We start from the raw sequence: 19,287 nt of genomic DNA, 5'->3' as shown, positions 1-19,287 counted from the left end.
TGAAGCAGAAATAAATTAACAAAAGTCCTTTACCAGATGGATTCACAGGTGATTTTTCCCCCAAAACATTCAAAGAAGAACTAACATATATCCTCTTCCAAGAAATTCAAGAGGAAGGAAGACTCCCAAGCTCTTTTTACAAGGCCAGCATTATCCCAATCCCAAAACCAGATAAAGACACGACAAAGAAATAAAATTATAGGACAATATCCCTGATGAACATAGATGCTAAAGCACTCAACAAAATATTAACAAACCGAATCCAGCAATATGGTACATTAAAAAGATCATACACTATGAGCAAGTAGGATTTATTTTGGGGGTGCAAGTTTGGTACAATATATGCAAATGAATAAACAGGATACTCCACATAAACAATATGAAGGGTCAAAATCACATTATATCAATAGATGCAGAAAAAGCATTTGATAAAATCTAGCACTCATCTATACTAATAAAAGCTTCGCACCCTTGTGCGACGCCCTCACATAATCACAAGATGGCCACCACAAGATGGCCACCACAGATGGCTGCCACAAGATGGCTGGCAGGGGAGGGCAGTTGTGGGCGATCAGGCTGGCAGGGGAGCAGTTAAGGGGCGATCAGGCTGGCAGGCAGGTGAGTGGTTAGGAGCCAGCAGTCCCAGATTCTGAGAGGTATGTCCGACTGCCGGTTTAGGCCCTGTACCGGGCCTAAACCAGCAGTCAGACATCCCCTGAGGGGTCTCAGATTGAAGAGTGTGCAGGCTGGGGTGAGGGACATCCCCACCTCCGTGCATGAATTTCGGGCACTGGGCCTCTAGTTGATGATAAAAACTCTAAGCCAAGCATGTCAAACTTGTGCTCATGGGCTGCATGCAGCCCACAACGAATATTTTTGCGGTCTAGCCAATATAACAGTATGTAAGAAACATTTTAATAAAAATTGTGTAACTTAATTTTGATAATATCCTGTTATATATAGTTATTTTTTTAAAATATATTTTATTGATTTTTTACAGAGAGGAAGGGAGAGGGATAGAGAGTTAGAAACATCGATGAGAGAGAAACATCAATCAGCTGCCTCCTGCACACCCCCCTACTGGGGATGTGCCTGCAACCAAGGTACACGTCTTTGACTGGAATCGAACCTGAGACCCTTTAGTCCGCAGGCCGATGCTCTATCCATTAAGCTAAACCTGTTAGGGCAATATATAGTTATTAATCACGAACTACAACATTCACTAATGACTGATTATTATAATCATGTTGCATTCATTTTCCTTATGAACCTTATGCGCAATCACACCATTTCTCTCTACTAATACTAGCAGCGAATATTTTAGCAGCCTTTCGCCACATCATTAGTCTTGTACTGACTTGTTCGGTGTGAGCAACAGGAAGTATTTCACTTTCAGAGAATAAGAAAAATAGATTTATTTGCGTTACACTTATTAATTTGTGCAGTTATTCAGTGTCTGGTAAGTTAATGTTCAAGAAAAATATTAATTTTTATTAAAATGTTCTATTATTTTATGTTAACAATTACTCATTTATTTCAGCCCTTTGTATTCAGCATGTCCCTATCTAAATAAACTTACGTTTCTATGAAAATTGAAGCTTTTGTTTTTTTGCGGCCCACATAAACTTAAACCTTGTTTATTTGGCCTGGGTTAGCTTTTGAGTTTGATATGCTTGCTCTAAGCACAGTGGGAAGAGAGGGAATATACCTCAATGTAAAAAAGGCCACATGTGACATACCCACAGCCAACATCATACTCAATGGGCATTTCACTTAAGATCAGGAACAAGACAAGGGTGTTCACTTTCACCATTCTTTTATTTATATATATATCTATATCTATATCTATATCTATATCTATATCTATATCTATATCTATCTATCTATCTACATATATATATATATATATATACATATATATATATATATATATATATTTTATTGATTTTTTACAGAGAGGAAGGGAGAGGGACAGAGAGCTAGAAACATTGATGAGAGAGAAACATCGATCAGCTGCCTCCTGCACACTCCCTACTGGGGATGTGCCCGCAACCAAGGTACATGCCCTTGACCGGAATTGAACCTGGGACCCTTGAGTCTGCAGGCCAATGCTCTATCCACTGAGCAAAACTGGCTAGGGCCACTTTCACCACTCTTATTCAACCTAGCCATAGCAATCAGACATGAATAAATAAAAGGCATCTCAGTTGGAAAGGAAGAAATATAACTGTCATTATTTCCGATGACATGACACTATATAGAGAGAACTCTAAAGATTCCACCAAAAAATTAGTAGAACTGATAAATTCAGTTAAGTAGCAGTATACAAAATAAATATCCCGAAATCAGTTGCATTTTTATACACCAATAATAATCTACTAAGGAGGGAAACTAAGAAAACAATCCCCTTTACAATTAAATGAAAAAACAAACAAACCTAGGAATAAATATAACCAAGGACATAAAAGTTCTGTATTCGGAAAATTATAAGACACTGAAGAAACTGAAGAAGATACAAATACTAGTAAGTGGACGCATATGCCATGTTCATGGATAGAAAAAGTTAACATTAAAATTTCCATACTGATTGAAGCAATCTATAGATTCAACACAATTCCTATCAAGATATCAATGGCATATTTCACAGAACTAGGAGAAATATTTTAAACATTTATATGGAACTACAAAAGATCCTAAATAGTAACAGCCATCTTGAGAAAGAAGAACAAAGTTGGAGGAATCACGCTACCTAATATCAAACTATTGCAAGGCCATAGTAATCAAAACAGCATGGTGCTGCCATAAAAACAGACATATATAGGTCATTGGAACAGAATAGAGAGCCCAGAAATAAACCCATGCCTTTATGGCCAATTACTATTTGACAAAAGAGACAAAAACATACAATGGGGTAAAGATGGTTTACTCAATATATGGTGTTGGGAAAACTGGATAGATTTGTACAAAAAGTGAAACCAGACCACCTTCTTACACCATACACAAGAATAAACTAAAAATGTATTGAAAACTTAAATGTTAAACTCAAAACCATGTAACTCCCAGAAGAAAACATAGGCAATTAAATTTTGGACATTTATCATTGCTATATTTTTTCTAATATATCTCCTTGGACAAGAGAAACAAAAGAAAAAATAAGCATATGGGACTACATCACACTATAAAGTTTTTGCACAGCAAAGGAAACCATCAACAAAATGAAAAGACATTCCACTGAATCAGAGAATATATTAATCAATGATACATCTAATAAGGGTTTAATATCCAAAATTTATAAAGAACTTATAAAACTCAACAGTAGCCCAGGTGGCGTGGCTCAGTGGTTGAACTTCGACCTATGAACCAGGAGATTGTGGTTCAATTCCTGGTCAGGGCACATGCCTGGGTTATGGGCTCCCAGTATGGGGCATGCAGGAGGCAGCCAATCAATTATCCCCTCTCATCATTGATGTTTCCATTTGTCTCTCCCTCTCTTGAAATCAATTTTAAAAATATATAAAAACAAGCAAACTAACTAAAAGCTCAACACCAAAAAAAGCACCAATCCAATTATCCAAAATATATAAAGAACTCATACAGCTAAACAAAAGGAAGACAATCCAATTAAAAATAAATGGGCAAAGGATCTAAACAGACACTTCTCCAAAGTGGGCATACAGATGGCCAAGAGAGATATGAAAAAATGTTCAAAGTCATTGATCATCAGAGAGATGCAAATTAAAACGACAATGAGGTATCACCTCACACCTGTCAGAATGTCTACCATCAACAAATCAACAAATGACAAGTGCTGTGGAGAAAAGGGAACCCTTGTGCACTGTTGGTGGGAATGCAGATTGGTGCAACCACTGTGGAAAGCAGTATGGAGTTACCTCAACAAATTAAAAATTGAACTGCCTTATGACCCAATGATACCTCTTCTGGACACCCCTATGTTCACTACAGCATTATTCACAACAGCCAAGATTTGTAAGCAACCCAAGTGCTTATCAATAGATGAGTGGATCAAAAAGCTGTACTATGCCTGGCTGGTGTGGTTTGAGCATCGACACATGATCAAGGTTAGATTCCCAGTCAGGGCATATGTCTGGGTTGCGGGCTCAATCCCCAGTGGGGGGCATGCAGAAGACAGCTGATCAATGATTCTCATCATTGATGTTTCTATCTCCCCACCCCTTCTTCTCTAAAATTATATATATATTAAAGCTGTGGCACATTTACATAATGGAATACTACTCAACTGTTAAGAAAGAGAGAGAGAGAGAGAGAGAGAGAGAGAGAGAGAGAGAGAGAGAGAGAGAGATTGAGAAGGAAAACATACCTTTGTGACACTTGGAGGGACCTGGAGAGCATTATGTTAAGTGAAATAAGCCAGTCAGAGAAAGACAAGTACCATATTATTTCAGTCATACATGGAATCTAATGAAGAAAATAAACTAATGAACAAAATAGAAACAGACTTATAGATACAGAGAATAAACTGATGGGTTTCAGAGGGGAGTCGGGTTGAGAGGCTGAGTAAAAAAGGTGAAAGGAGTAAGAAAAAAGAAAAGCTCATAGACTCAGACAATACAGTGATTACCAGAGGAAAAGGGGTAGTTAAAAAAGGGAAAGGGGAGAATAAATGGTGATGGAAGAGGACTTGACCTGGGATGGTAAACACAAAATACAATATACAGATGATGTATTACAGAATTATATACCTAAAACCTATATAATTTTATTAACCAATGTTACCCTAATAAGTTCAATTAAAATTTTTTAAAAATTGAAGTAGAGAAGTAATGTCAGCAAGATGGCAGAAATGGACACTCAAGTCTATCTCAATAGACTTAACAATAACAAACAGATCAAATACCTCTGTGAGAAATTTAAAAAGCAGTTAAAGGTTCCTGCACTCCAAGCAAGGATGAAACCAACAGCATAAAAGCACAGTAAGAAAATTCATGACATTGTCCACTCCTTATACCAGAGGCCCTTTCCCCTGCCATGGCACATTTGGGACTGTCTTCTACCTGAGGACAACAAGGTAGAGAATGTATGTCCAAGGTCAGAAGTTTATAGGGGCTGACCAAAAGAATGGTATCTGTCTTGCTATATCCAAGTATTGACAAGAATGGGATAAAAGGTTGGGGATCCCTGAGAATAAAGACAGCTGATCAACCATGCAATAGAATTTGTAGTACCATAGACACACTAGGTAGAGCTCCAGTGCCACACAAGAGAGACTGTAATATCATAACAAACACCAGAGCAAGCTCCTGAATTTCTTCAGACAGGTAACTACACCCACAGGCCCAAAGAGGATGCATACCCAGAAAAGGCTTGGGAAGTCTCCAAATCTCTACCTATGCTGAGTCAAGAAAGTTCTACATGTTTGAAATAAGACTGCAAAGTCTCAAAGAGATGAATGATTCTTCAAATGCCAAAATTCTAACAAGAAAAAAATGAGATACATAAGAAATAGAGGAAACATGACCCATTTAATGAACAAATTAAAACTCCAGAAACCAAACCTAAAGAAATAGAAATATATGAATTGCAAAAAATTAAAAAAATCAATGAAACTAAAAGTTGATTTACTGAAAAGATCAGCAATATTGACAAACCATTAGGTAGAATAACTAAGAAAAAGAAAAGACTCATAGCTAAAATTATAAATGAAAGAGACATCACAACTGATGTCACAAAAATAAGGATTATAAGAGATTTCTATGGCCCAGCCTGCGTGGCTCAGTGGTTGAGCATTGACCTATGATCCAGTAGGTCACTGGTGGTTCAATTCTAGGTCAGGGCAAGTGCCCAGGTTGTGGGCTTGATCCTCAGTAGAGGGCATGCAAAAAGCAGCCAATCAGTGATTCTCTCTCATCCTTGATATCTCTATCTATCCTTCTCCCTTCCTCTCCGAAATCAATTTTTTTTTAAAAAAGAGACTTCTATAAACAATTATATGCCAGTCAATTAGACAACTGAGAAAATATGGATAAATCTCTAGAATCATAAACCTACCAAGACTAAATTATTAAGAAAAACTGAACAAACCTATAACCCGTGAAGAGACTAAAGTAGCAATCAAAAAACTTTGCAACAAAGAAAAATCCAGAACCAAATGGCTTAACTGGTAAATTATATCAAGCTAGAGGCACAGTGCACAAATTCATGCACGGGTGGAGTTCAGCCAGCCCAGCCCTGATTGGGGCAGATCGGGGCCAGGACTGTCAGGAGCAGGAGACGGCGGGAGGTTGGCCGGCAGGCCCCGCCCCTGATTGGAGTGGAGGGGCCGATTGGGGGTGGGGCCGGCCATGGGGAGGGGCTGTGGGCAGTGGGCCAGCTGGCTCCACCCCTGAATGGGGTGGGGGGTCCGATCTGGGGTCAGCGGCTGGGGGGAGGGGTCGTGGGAGGTTGGCCAGCTGGCTCTGCCCCCAATTGGTGTGAAGAAGCTGATCGGGGGTGGGGACAACTGGGGGGAGGAGCTGCAGGTGGTAGCCACCGGTCTTGCCCCTGATCAGAGTGGAAGGGGCAGATCGGGGGCAGAGCTGGCTGGAGAGAGGGGCTGCGGGCCGATTGTGGTGGTGGGGGCTGATCCAGGGTGGGGGGCCTATCGGAGGCCAGTGGCCGGGGGGGACCATGGGTGGTTGGCTGGCTGGCCCCACTCCCAATTGGTGTGGGGGGGCAAATTGGGGGTGGGGCCAGCCAGGGGGAGGGGCTGTGGGCCATTGGCCAGCTGGCCCTGCCCCTGATCGGAGTGGAGGGCCGATTGAAGGCAGAGCTGGCTGGAGGAAGGGGCCGGCCGGGGGGAGGGGCCACAAGCCGATGGGATGGGGGGTCCAATTATGGGTGGGGCCAGCCAGGGGAAGGGCCTGCTGGAGGTTGGCCAGCTGGCCCCGCCCCCTATTGGGGTAGGGGGGCAATTGGAGGCAGGGCTGGCCAGGGGGAGGGGCTGTGGGCCAATCAGGGTGGGACGGGCTGATCAGGTGCAGGGCCGGCGGGGGGGGAAGGGCTGTGAGGGGGTTGGCTGGCTGCCACACCGTAGGTCAGGGTGGGAGAGGCCAATCGAGGGCAGGGCTAGCCGGAGGAGGGGACTAGGCCGGTTTGCTGGGTGCAGTGGGCGTCATAGCAACTGGTCATTCTGGTCATTACGGTGTTCTTGTCGCTGGCTACTTATATATATACTAGAGGCCCGGTGCACAAAAATTTGTGCACTCGGGGGGGTCCCGCAGCCCGGCCTATGCCCTCTTACAATCTGGGACCCCTCGGAGGATGTCCACCTGCTGGCTTAGGCCCGCTACCTGGGGGGTCGGACCCAAGCTGGCAGTCAGACATCCCTCTGGCAGCCCGGCAGCCCTTGGGGGATGTCCACTTACCAGCAGGGAGCAGACCTAATCTGCAGTCAGACATCCTTAGCGCTGCTGAGGAGGCGGGAAAGGCTCCTGCCACCACCACTGTGCTGGCAGCCATCAGCCTGGCTTGTGGCTGAGCAGAGCTCCCCCTGTGGGAGTGCACTGACCACCAGGGGACAGCTCCTGCATTGAGCATCTGCTCTCTGGTGGTCAGTGTGTGTCATAGTGACCAGTCATTCCCAGTCGTTCTGCTGTTAGGGTCAATTTGCATATTACCCTTTTATTATATGGGATAGAGGCCTGGTGCATGGGTGGTGGCCGGCTGGTTTGCCCTGAAGGGTGTCCTAGATCAGGGTGGGGGTCCCGCTGGGGTGCCTGGCCAGCCTGGGTGAGGGGCTGATGGGTGTTTGCAGGCTGGTCACACCCCCTTCGGGGTGGGGGTCCCCTCTGGGGTGCCTGGCTAGCCTGGGTGAGGAGCTGATGGCTGTTTGCAGGCTGGTCAAGCCCCCCCGCCCCGCCCCCCGCAGTGGGATCCCTCACCCCATGGAGGTTTGGCCAGCCTGGGTGAGGGGCTGAGGGCCTTTTTCAGGCTGGCCAAGCCCCCCCGCGACAGAAGCTCCCAGGCTCTCCTTTCTTTCTTTCTTTTTTTTTTTTTTTATTCTGGGATGTATTTACCTTCTATAATTTGAAACTTTGTAGCCTTGAGTGGAGCTCAGAGCTGGCCAGGGCAGGAGGGAAGCTTGGCTTCCTCCATCGCCAGGGGCAACCCAAGCCTCCTGATCACTCCAGCTCCGTGGCCACGGCCGGCTGAAAGCAGGTATCTGGGGTTTATTTATCTTCTATAACTGAAACTTTGTTGCCTTGAGTGGAGCTCAGAGCCGGCCGCGGCAGGCGGGAAGCTTGGCTTCCTCCATCACTGAAGCAACCAAGCCTCCTGCTTGCTCCAGCTCTGTGGCTGCCGGCCACCATCTTGGTTGGGTTAATTTGCATATAGTCGCTTTGACTGGCTGGTGGGCGTGGCTTAAGGTGTAGTGAAGGTATGGTCAATTTGCATGTTTGTATTTTATTAGTGTAGATACATACTCAATGAAGAATCAATACCACTGTGTCTCAAACTCTTCTAAAAGAATCAAATAGGAAGAAATACTCCCAAACTCATTCAATGAAGCCAGCATTACCCTGACATCAAAAGAATGAGATTGGACCTATATATAAACATCAACTCAAAATAGATTAAATATCTAAACATAATTCCTAAAACTATTAAACTGCTAGAAGAAAATGTAGGGGAACAGCTTCAGGTCACTGGATTGGCACTGATACGTTGGATATGACACCAAAAGCATAGGCAGCTATATAAAGAGTAGACAAAATAAAAACCTAACAATTATACCAAACTTCAAACTTCTGCATGTCAAGGGAAACAATTAGAATGAAAAGGCAACCTATGAATGAAAGAAAATAACTGCAAATCTAATAAGGAATTAATACCCAAAATATATATAAATGGAATTTCTACAACTCAACAATTAAAAACTGGGTAAAGAACCTGAATAGACATTTCTCCAAAGAAAATATACAAATGGCTAGTAAGCACATGAAAAGATACTCAGGCCCTAGCTGGTTTGGCTCAATGGATAGAGCATCAGCCTGAAGACTGAAGGGTCCTGGGTTCGATTTCGGTCAAGGGCACGTACCTTAGTTTCAGGCTTGATCCCAGCCGTTCTCACATCTATGTTTCTCTCTCTGTCTGTCTCTCTCCCTCCCTTACACTCTCTCTAAAAAATAAAAAAATCAATGGAGCTTAGCTGGCGTGGCACAGTGGTTGAGCGTCAATCTATGAACCAGGAGGTCACAATTTGATTCCTAGTCAGGGCATATGCCTGGGTTGTGGGCTCGATTCCCAGTGTGGGGCGTTTCTCTCTCTGTTTCTTTCTCTCTCTCTCTCTCTCTCTCTCTCTCTCTCTCTCTCTCTCTCGTCAGGGCTTGGGCCAGGGAGGAGCCTGCAACAGAGGTACGTGCCCTTGACTGGAATCGAACCTTCAGGACCCTTCAGTCCACAGGCTGACACTCTATCCACTGCGACAAACCGACTAGGGCTAAAATATAAACTTTAAACACCTTAACTGGACCCCATCTTACAGAATCAATTCAGGTGGATTAACTACCCAAAGATGAAAGGCAAAACTATAAAGCTTTCAGAATATAATATAATATTTCTATGATCTTGGGCTAGGAAGGAAGTTTTTTTAAAACATGCAAAAATACCACCATAAAGATGAGAACTTTAGTCCTGTGAAAAAAATAAGCCATAAACAAGAAGACAGTTAAAATTAGTAAAGAACTTATTTACCACATACCACAACTCTGGGATGGGGGTTGTGGGAATATATAAAGAATTCCTCCCTACATATGAAAAAGAGGGGGAGGGGATAACCTTACAGAAAAATGACATGAAAGGTAATTCATGAAAGTGAAAATCTAACTGGTAAATAAAAAATTAAAAAAAAAAAAACAGGTACTTAACCTCATTGGCAAGGAGAAAAATGTAAATTAAAACTATAACATATCTTTATAAACTGATGCCTTTTACTAAAATTTAAGAATGTATCAGTACAAAATAGTAGTAAGTATGTGATACAACAGGAACTCCTATACCCTGTGGGTGGGAGTATAAATTGGTAACATCATTACTTTGGAAATGATTTTGCACTATCTAATAAAATTGAAGATAGGTATATCCTATGATCCAGCTAATCTACTTCTAGGTATATACCCTAAAGAAATTCATGCTCATATAAACCAGAATGTAAAAAATGTTCTTAAAAGTGTGGTCTGTAATAGCCCTAAACTCAAAACAAAACAAAAAAATAATTGTTAATAGTAAAATGGATAAATAAATTAATATATTTATAAAATGGAATGAAAGCGAGTAAACTGTACAAATACATGCTATAAAGTAGATTAATTTCACCAAAAATATCTGTTACTAAAAGAGATAAAACAAATGCAATTCAAAAAAAGGGAAAAGTAAATCATACTGTTTTGATTGCATGTTGTTTTTGGAATGCATGCATAGATAGTAAAACTTAAGAGAAAAGTAATGAATGATTATCATAAGCCAGGAGAGTAATTACTTCCCACATGAGGAAAAAAGGATAACGATCTAGAAGGGGACACAGTCACTTCTGGGGTGCTAGTACCATTCTATTTCTTGAACTGGATGGTTCCCGAAATATATGTCATATACTTTTCTGAATATGTTATACTTTACATTGTTTTTTAAAAGAATGGATGGTAAGAATAAACACCGCTCCATACAGATAAACATGGCTAGAGAAAAGTCAGTTATGCTGATTGGTTCATAACCAAGAACCTTAAAGAAGGTCCAGGCTGCCAGGCAACCATATTATATTTCCCTAGTCCCGTGGTCGGCAAACTGCGGCTCGAGAGCCACATGTGGCTCTTTGGCCCCTTGAGTGTGGCTCTTCCTAAGCCTTGGGAGTACCCTAATTAAGTTAATAACAATGTACCTACCTATACAGTTTAAGTTTAAAAAATTTGGCTCTCAAAAGAAATTTCAATCGTACTGTTGATATTTGGCTCTGTTGACTAATGAGTTTGCCAACCACTGCCCTAGCCCATCTGCCTGCCTACTCTCCTAGAAGAAATTATACCTTTTCGTTATTAAACCTCCAACATCTCCTGTCCTATCCTCACCTTCAGTCTATGGTTGTGTTTCCTACCTCACTGGGAAGTATGGAAGTAAAGAACACTTCTACACACTCGCCACCATAAATACCCATCTACCAGGATTTTGTACCTACATATTTTGCCTTTCCTAGCTCAGTTCTCTAAGGCCAATCCACGTATTTGTGCACCAGATCCTATCCTTTCTTCCTTTCTCAGAGACATTATAGCCACTCACCCATCTGTCACCTACATCATCAATTTATTTCAGCAAACATGCTGTTATTTCTTGACCCAACTTCTCCCACCAGCTATTGCCCCATTTCTTTGTCCCCTTTGTAGTTAATTTTCTTAAAATTATCTATCTGTAGTTACTGTCTCCAATCCCTCTCCTCCCATTTCCTCTTAAACCCACCAAAATCAGGTTTTGGCCTGACCACTGTCAAAACTGCTCACTTAAGATAATCATAACCTCTAATGATCAATTGTCATGCTCATGTTCCTTATGTGTCAGGAGCATTTTGACATGTGACACAGGTTACCACTCCTTGCTCCTTGATAGATTTACATCACTTGGTTTTGGTAAAACCATTCTCTTCTGCTTTTTCTTTAGTATAACTGGTTACTCCTTTTCAGTTTCCACTGCTGATCTCATTTTTTTTTTTTTAATATGGAACGCTTCATAAATTTGCGTGTCATCCTTGCCCATGGGCCATGCTAATCTTCTTTGTACCATTCCAATTTTAGTATATATGCTGCTGAAGTGAGCACCTGATCTTGCTTTTTAATTAATGTTGGGATAGCCCAATATATGTTTGGTATTCTTCTGTCAATCTATACTCAATCTCTTGGCAATCTCATCTACTCTCATGATTTAAATACATCTTTATACCAATATTTTCAGTTCAGACACCTCTCTTAAACTCCAGACTCATTTATAATGTCTAGTAGACATTTGAAATTCCATGTCCAAAACTATTTTGTACTTTTTCCCTCAAAACCTGCTCTACCATTTATTAACCACCTTTATTTCTCTTTAGGGTAATCTCATCCTTCCTGTTACTGAGACCAAAAAATCTGGAGTCATCCTTGTTTCCTCTCCCAACATCAGTAAATCCAGTGTATTCCATCTGCTAAATATAACCAGAATTTAAGATTTTTTTTACCTCCTCAACTGCTACCCCATAGTCCAAACCACATTATATCTCACTTGGATTACTAAAGGAGCCTCCTATCTGGTCTCTCTGCTTATACTCTTAAGCCCACTACATGCTATACTTAACATAGCAGCGGAAAGATCCTTTTAAGGTTTAATTTGGATCTCATCTTTCCTCTGTTTCAAATTCTTCAGTGGTTACTCATCTTACTCAGAGGAAAAGCATAGCATCTTACTTACTATGCATGCCCTAGCCCAGGACAACATCATCAACATTTTTTTTCTGAGGTAAGAAAACACAAAAGTAAACACACAATATGGAGTCTAAAAAAGTGATTCCTAAAGCCAGTCCTCAAACTACTTCTGGTCCATGAACAGCTTTTATTTAATCTTCACTGTATGATAACAGTGCAGTGCATTTTTATAAATGTCTCTTTTTTAAAACATTTGCTTTTTTTCTATGTTTTGTTGTTAAATTTTATATTTTTCATAAAATAATGGTTATTATAAATGGGAGGTTTTTAAAACATTTCATTACTTAAAAAATAAAAATCTGGCAGAACTAAGTTTTAATGACTTTTTTTCTATTTCTCCTTTCTACTCTCTATACATTTTCTTCGCTGAATTAAAAAACAGAACATTTGTACTGGTATATGAAATTGAAAAGTCTGGGAACTGCTAGCCAAAAGGATTTAACAAGCACATACCTACACTGAAAGCCCACTAAAGCACAGGTAGGAGAAGCTATATTGGTTAGAGTATTAGACCCATACCCCTCTCCAGCTCTGTCAGTACTAGCTGTGTGACAGTTTTTTGCCTCTCTGACCCTCTAGTTCTTTATAATACCCATTATAGTATCCATTTCAGAGAAATGTGAAAATTGAATGAGATGATACATTTAAAACATAATGATACCCAATAGCTACCTATGTGTTTACTTAATGCAGTGTTAATGCAGTGGTATATGGTGGGAGAGAGAGTGAGAAGGAGGTCAGTGGGAGCAGGCCACCCTAGCACAGAGAAGGATTTTATCCACTGATGTTTAGAACTACTAGTACATGATGATAATAAAAAGCATTTGGTAAGTTTCACTACTGCTTTTAAGTTCTCTGCAGACAATGTACCCTACTTGCCTTCATGAGGATATACCACAGCAAAAGAACATCTCCCACATCCACTCATTCATTATTGAGGGTTAGGCACAGTGTATGGCAAGGACTCAAAAAGTAGTATTAAGAGTATGGTCACCATGTACTCTTAAATAAACTGAGGGTAATTATTTAGAAAGTAAAAATATTCACCTTTTTTGAATTTATGTATAGGGAGTTTCTTAAGTTGATCTTTATGAAGTCTGTTTCTTCTAGCTCTATGTCTATCCTGGAAAAATTTTGTGATCTAAAAATAAAAGGGAAGACAAGGCATCAGATATTAAACATGCAAATAGAAAATGGCCATTAAAATAACAAATGTCTTTTAAATTTCTGGATATCTGCTGGAAATAAATTCAATTTACTTAAATCCTAATGGCAGAATTAATTAAAGCATTGAACTATATTAGTAATTAATTATTCCATTAAATTTACTTTGGATTTTTATTCATTGACCTAAATTATCTTTAATTTACTCTGACAAAAACATTATAAATAACATATGTTTGTTTGAAAAATACAAATTATAAACTATATGTTACAAAGAAGATCAAAAGAATGGGAGGGTTGAAATTCCTATAATTATAAACTAAAAAATTTTTCAAAAATACACTTGTTAGTCACTATATTTTCAGTCCTAGAAGAAAAATACAGAACACCCCTAATACAAATATTCAGAAATGCTAGATAACATGCAAAGATTTTTAACTATAAATTAATATGCTTGCAATAATAAAAAGGAAATTCACAGGGCTTGAACCAAATGCCAAAAGCAACATCCATAAAATAAAATTTTGACAAATTTAACTACATCAATGTGAAGGACTTTTGTCCTCAACACTGTTAAAAGATAAAAGATAAGACACAGACTGGGGGAGAATATTTGCAAACTGTATATCTGATAAGGATTAGTATCCAGAATATAAAAAGAACTCAAAACTCAATAAGAAAACAAGCAACCCAATAGCAAAAAAATGAGCACAATATTTGAATAAACACTTCACCACAGAAGATCTAAAGAGGGCATATAATCACTTGAAGAAATGCTCAACAAATTACTCCATAGGAAACTAAAATTCAAATCACAAATACCACTATACACCTATTAGAATGACTAAAATTAGAAAGACTGACTATACCAAGTATTGGCAAGGAAGCAGAGACACTCGCACTCTGGTACACTAATGGTAGACTGTAAAATGGCACCACCATGTTGAAAAGTAGTTTGGTGATTTCTCATAAATTTAAACACACATTTACCATTTGACCCAATCATCCCGCTCCTATTTATATTCACCCAAATAGCATATAGCCACATGACAATTTGAATACAAAAGTCCATGTCCAAATGTTCATGTCAGCTTTATTTGTAAGAGCCAAAAATTATGAACCCAAATATCCATCAATAGGTAAATAGATAAACAAAATTGTAGTATATACATACAATGGAAGATAACTCAGCTATAAAAAGAAATGAATAATCAATGTACTCAATAACATATATGACTATCAAAATAATTCTGAAAGAAAGAAGGCAGACACAAAAGATTACATAATTTATTATTCCATGTATATAAAATTGTAGAAAATCTAAAAGCAGATCTGTGGTTGACTAAGGTTGGAGGTGAGTAGGACATGAAATTGGAAGAGGTTAGAGGGAGGATTACCAAGGAGCATGAGAAAACTTTTTGAACTGATCAATAAATCTTGCTTGTGGTGGTGGTTTCACAGATATACATATGTCAAAACTTGCCAAATTATAAATTTAATGTGTGAGGTTTATTATATGTCAATCATACATCAGTAAATGCTTAAAAAAATTACCAGTGACCACGAAGACAATAATGTAAGCTTTCAACCAGTAGCAGAAACAGAGAGATGAGAGAGAGAGAGAGACAGAGACAGAGAGAATGAGAATAAATAAAAATTGGGTAACCCAAATTTACAGAGAAAAAAAAACAATAAAAATTAAACAATAGAAATTAGTCCAATAATATATAATACATGATTATATATTATTCATAAAAATGTAAATGGATTAAATTCACCAGTGTTTTAAAAGAGTGCATCTACACTAATAAAAGAGAAACATGGTAATTAGCGTACGACCGCTACCCTTCCCATTGGCTAATCAGCATATCCTTATGCAAATTAACTGTCAGCCAAGATGGTGGCCGGCAGCCAGGCAGCTGGAAGCGAACATGAGGCTTGCTTGCTTCAGTGATGGCGGACTCCAACGTTCCCCGCCTGCCTTGCCGGCCTCTGAGCTGGCAGTTTGAAACATTCTAACAAATATAGAAGCTAAACAAAACCCCAGAAACCAGCTTTCAGCCGGCCGGGATCTCAGAGCTGGAGTTATACATTGTTTCGATTATAGAACGCAAACAAACCAGATACCTGCTTTTAGCAGGAAGCCTCAGAGCTAGAGCCAGAGCTAAAGCTGGCCCAGAATAAAATTTAAAAAAGAGAAAAAAAAGGAGCGGTTGGGAGCTTCAGTCAACAACCGCCAGCCTGAAAGCAGCCCTCAGCCCCTCACCCAGACTGGCCAGGCACCCCAGTGAGGACCTCCACCCTGAAGGGTGTGTGACCAGCTGCAAACAGCCATCATCCCCTCATCCAGGCTGGCCAGGCACCCCAGTGGGGACCCCTACCCTGATCCGGGACACCCTTCAGGGCAAACCAGCCGGCCCCCAGGCCTCTATCCTATATAGTAAAAGGGTAATATGCCTCCCAGCACCGGTATCAGAGGAGCCGTGAGGCCTCCTGGCACCGGATCAGCGTGACAGAGGGCAGCGCCCAAACCCCCTGATCGCCCTGCAGCTCTGTGTGTGACAGGGTGCGGCGTCCCAACCCCCTGATCGGCCCTGCTCTGTGTGTGACAGGGTGCGGCGCCCCAACCCTGCCCCCACACACAGGCCTGACTCTGTGTGTGACAGGGTAGAGCCATAACCTCCCCATCGGCCCTGCCCTGAGTGTGACAGTGGCGGCGCCCCAACCCCCTGATCCACCCTGCTCTGTGTGTGATGGGGAACAGTGCCCTAACTCCCCTATCGGCCCTACTCTGTGCGTGACAGGGGGGAGCTCCCCAACCCCCTGATGGGCCCTGCTCTGTGCGTGACAGGGGGGAGCTCCTCAACCCCCTGATTGGCCCTGCTCTGTGCATGACAGGGGGCAGCGCCCAACCCCCTGATGGGCCCTGCTCTGTGCATGACAGGGTATGGAGCCCCAACCCCCCTGATGGGCCCTGCTCTGTGCGTGACAGGGGGCAGCGCCCCACCCCCCTGATTGGCCCTGCTCTGTGCGTGACAGGGGGTGGCGCCGCAACCTCCCCATCGACCCTGCCTTGAGTGTGACAGGGGGTGTTGCCCCAACCCCCCCATCTGCCCCACCCTGAACGTGACTGAGGGTGGCATCGCAACCTCCCAATCCGCCCTGCTCCGTGCATGACAGGGGGCGGCACCCCAACTCCCCATTCAGCCCTGCTCTGAGCCCGACCACGGTCTGCACCTAGGGATTGGGCCTGCCCTCTGTCACCCAGGAGCAGGCCTAAGCCCGCCGGTCGTTATCTCCCGAGGGATCCCAGACTGCGAGAGGGCACAGGCTGGGCTGAGGGACTCCCCCCGTCCCCAGTGCACAAATTTTTGTGCACCGGGCCTCTAGTCATAGTATATAAAGAAAAAGTGACACCATATGCTATTAACTCATTAAGACAAAAATAAAGGTAGAGATTAAAGATGGTGGCAGAGTAAGTGGATACAGCACAGACATGCTCCCCAGAACAAACTGGAATTACAACTAAAATATAGAAAAACTTCCTGAATAATAAATGGAAGACTCAAGGGGGAAAAAATGATACCTGAGGACCGAAAGTGGAGACCACATAGACTCTGGTAGGAGGGGAGGAAGGGTGAAAAGTCTGGCCAGGCACCTACAGACAGCAACTGAAGTCCCAGAGAGAGATCTCAGCTGTTGCCAATGAGAACTCTGGGATCTAATCCACAAGCTGGACCCCCAGCAGAGAGTACCACAACTGAGAAGGGTACCCACATAACATCTGGCTATGAAAAGCAGTGGGTTGCTGTTTACCAAGGAGTGACAGCTGAAAATTCAGACACCCTCTTAAAGGACCAACACACAAAGTTCCCTGTGGAGCCACCTACCTTGTGCTCTTGCAGAGGGAGGACAGAGTGGATTGGAGCTATGTGAGCAGAAGTGAGACACCCCAGTTTCCTGTGCTGAGTCATTCCCTCATGCAGCAGAGAGCATCTTTCCCATAAAGACATTTGCCTTCCCTGAGGGGAAGACAGTTGACCCACCCTATTGGAAAACACCTTGCCCTGAGGCCACTTAAGAGACCAAAACTAACAATTACCCTCCAGGCAGAAGCAACTGCCCCACTCTGTTGAAAAAAACTCCCACCACATCTCAGGATGATTGCCTGGGGGCAATTCAAGATGGAATCCTATCAGTTTGTAGGCAGAGTGAGTCTCTGGAGAATTTTATTCCTTGACTGATCTAATTAGTCAGAAACAGCATTTGACAATGTCTTACACTAGAGATTGAAAGGCATAGAGTAGTGGTCAGCAAACTGTGGCTCGCGAGACACATGCGGCTCTTTGGCCCCTTGAGTGTGGCTCTTCCACAAAATACCGACTTCTGCGCATGGGCCACGAAGTTTCAATCGCACTGTACATGCGCGCCCGCATGTGGTATTTTGTGGAAGAGCCACACTCACAGGGCCAAAGAGCCACATGTGGCTCGTGAGCCGCAGTTTGCCGACCACTGGCATAGAGGATCTACCTAATACATAGTCAGAAACACAAACAGGCAGCCAAAATGAGGAGACAAAGAAAACCCCCAAATGAAAGAACAAGAGAATTCCCTAGAAGAAGAGATAAATGAAACAGAGATAAGAAATTTATCTGAAACAGAGTTCAGAGTAAAGATGGTAAAGATGCTCAAAAGCATAAAAAAAGATATAGTAACTATGAAAAAAGAACAGCCAGAAATAAAGAATGACATAACACAAATAAAGAACACAATGGAAGTAATACACAACAGATTAGGGAAAGCTGAGGATCGAATCAGTGAATTAGAAGATAAGGTTGAAAAAAATCAACCAGAGAACCAAAAAGAAAAAAGCAATTAAAAAAACGGAATGACAGCTTAAGGGACCTGTGGGACAATGTGAAAGGTAACAATATTAGAATAGTAGGTGTGCCAGAAGAGGCAGAAAGGGAGAAAAGGATAGAGAACGTGTTTGAAGAAATAATGGTAGAAAACTTCTCTACCCCAGAGAAGAAAAAAGTCACAGAGTTCAGGAGGCACAGAGAACCCCAAGCAAGAAGAACCCAAGCAGATCCACGCCCAGACACATCATAATTAAAATGCCAAAAGTTAAAGACAAAGAGAGAATCATAAAGGCAGCAAGAGAAAAGCAAACTGTTAACTACAAAGGAGCTCCCATAAGGCTGACACCGGATTTCTCATCAGAAACTCTACAGGCCAGAAGGGAATGGCATGAAATCCTCAAGGTAATGGAAAACAAGGAACTGAGATCAAGATTACTATATCCAGCAAGGCTATCATTCAAAATAGACGGTCAAATAAAGAGCTTTCCAGACAAAAAGAGGCTAAAGGAGTACATCACCAGTAAGCCAGCATTACAAGAAATGCTAAAGGGACTACTGTAATGAAAAGAAAAAAAGAGAGAAATACAGAAAAAAAAAATGTCAATAATACATAAGTACCTGTCAATAATAACCCTAAATGTAAATGGATTAAATGCTCCAATCAAAAGGCATAGAGTAGCTGAATGAATACAAAAACATGACCCAACTATATGTTGTCTAAAAGAGACCCACCTCACAACTAAAGACTCGCAGGATGAGAGTGAAGGGATGGGAAAAATTTTTCCATGCAAATGAAACAGAAA

General features: G+C 41.7%; 1 protein-coding gene and 1 non-coding gene across 3 annotated transcripts in view; both read right to left on the bottom strand.

Moving 5' to 3' along the window:
- Nucleotides 1-19,287, bottom strand: part of RNF13 (ring finger protein 13) — a 171,237-nt gene that overhangs the window by 20,683 nt on the left and 131,267 nt on the right. For both annotated transcript variants that reach the window (XM_070405956.1, XM_070405957.1), the window contains one exon: nucleotides 13,506-13,599. In XM_070405956.1, coding sequence (XP_070262057.1) covers nucleotides 13,506-13,599 — 94 coding nt within the window. The remainder of the gene's footprint in view (nucleotides 1-13,505; nucleotides 13,600-19,287) is intronic.
- On the bottom strand, nucleotides 11,713-11,819 carry LOC139004557 (U6 spliceosomal RNA). The gene has a single exon (XR_011470434.1). It is a non-coding gene; the product is annotated as a U6 spliceosomal RNA (small nuclear RNA).

This window comes from Myotis yumanensis, unplaced genomic scaffold (genome assembly GCF_028538775.1).
Source record: "Myotis yumanensis isolate MYYU_CA2020_CCGP unplaced genomic scaffold, mMyoYum1.0.hap1 SCAF_2, whole genome shotgun sequence".
In the NCBI taxonomy this organism is placed as follows: Eukaryota; Metazoa; Chordata; class Mammalia; order Chiroptera; family Vespertilionidae; genus Myotis; species Myotis yumanensis.
The sequence above is the reverse complement of the archived record's forward strand: the minus strand, read 5'-3'. Positions and strand labels throughout refer to the sequence as shown.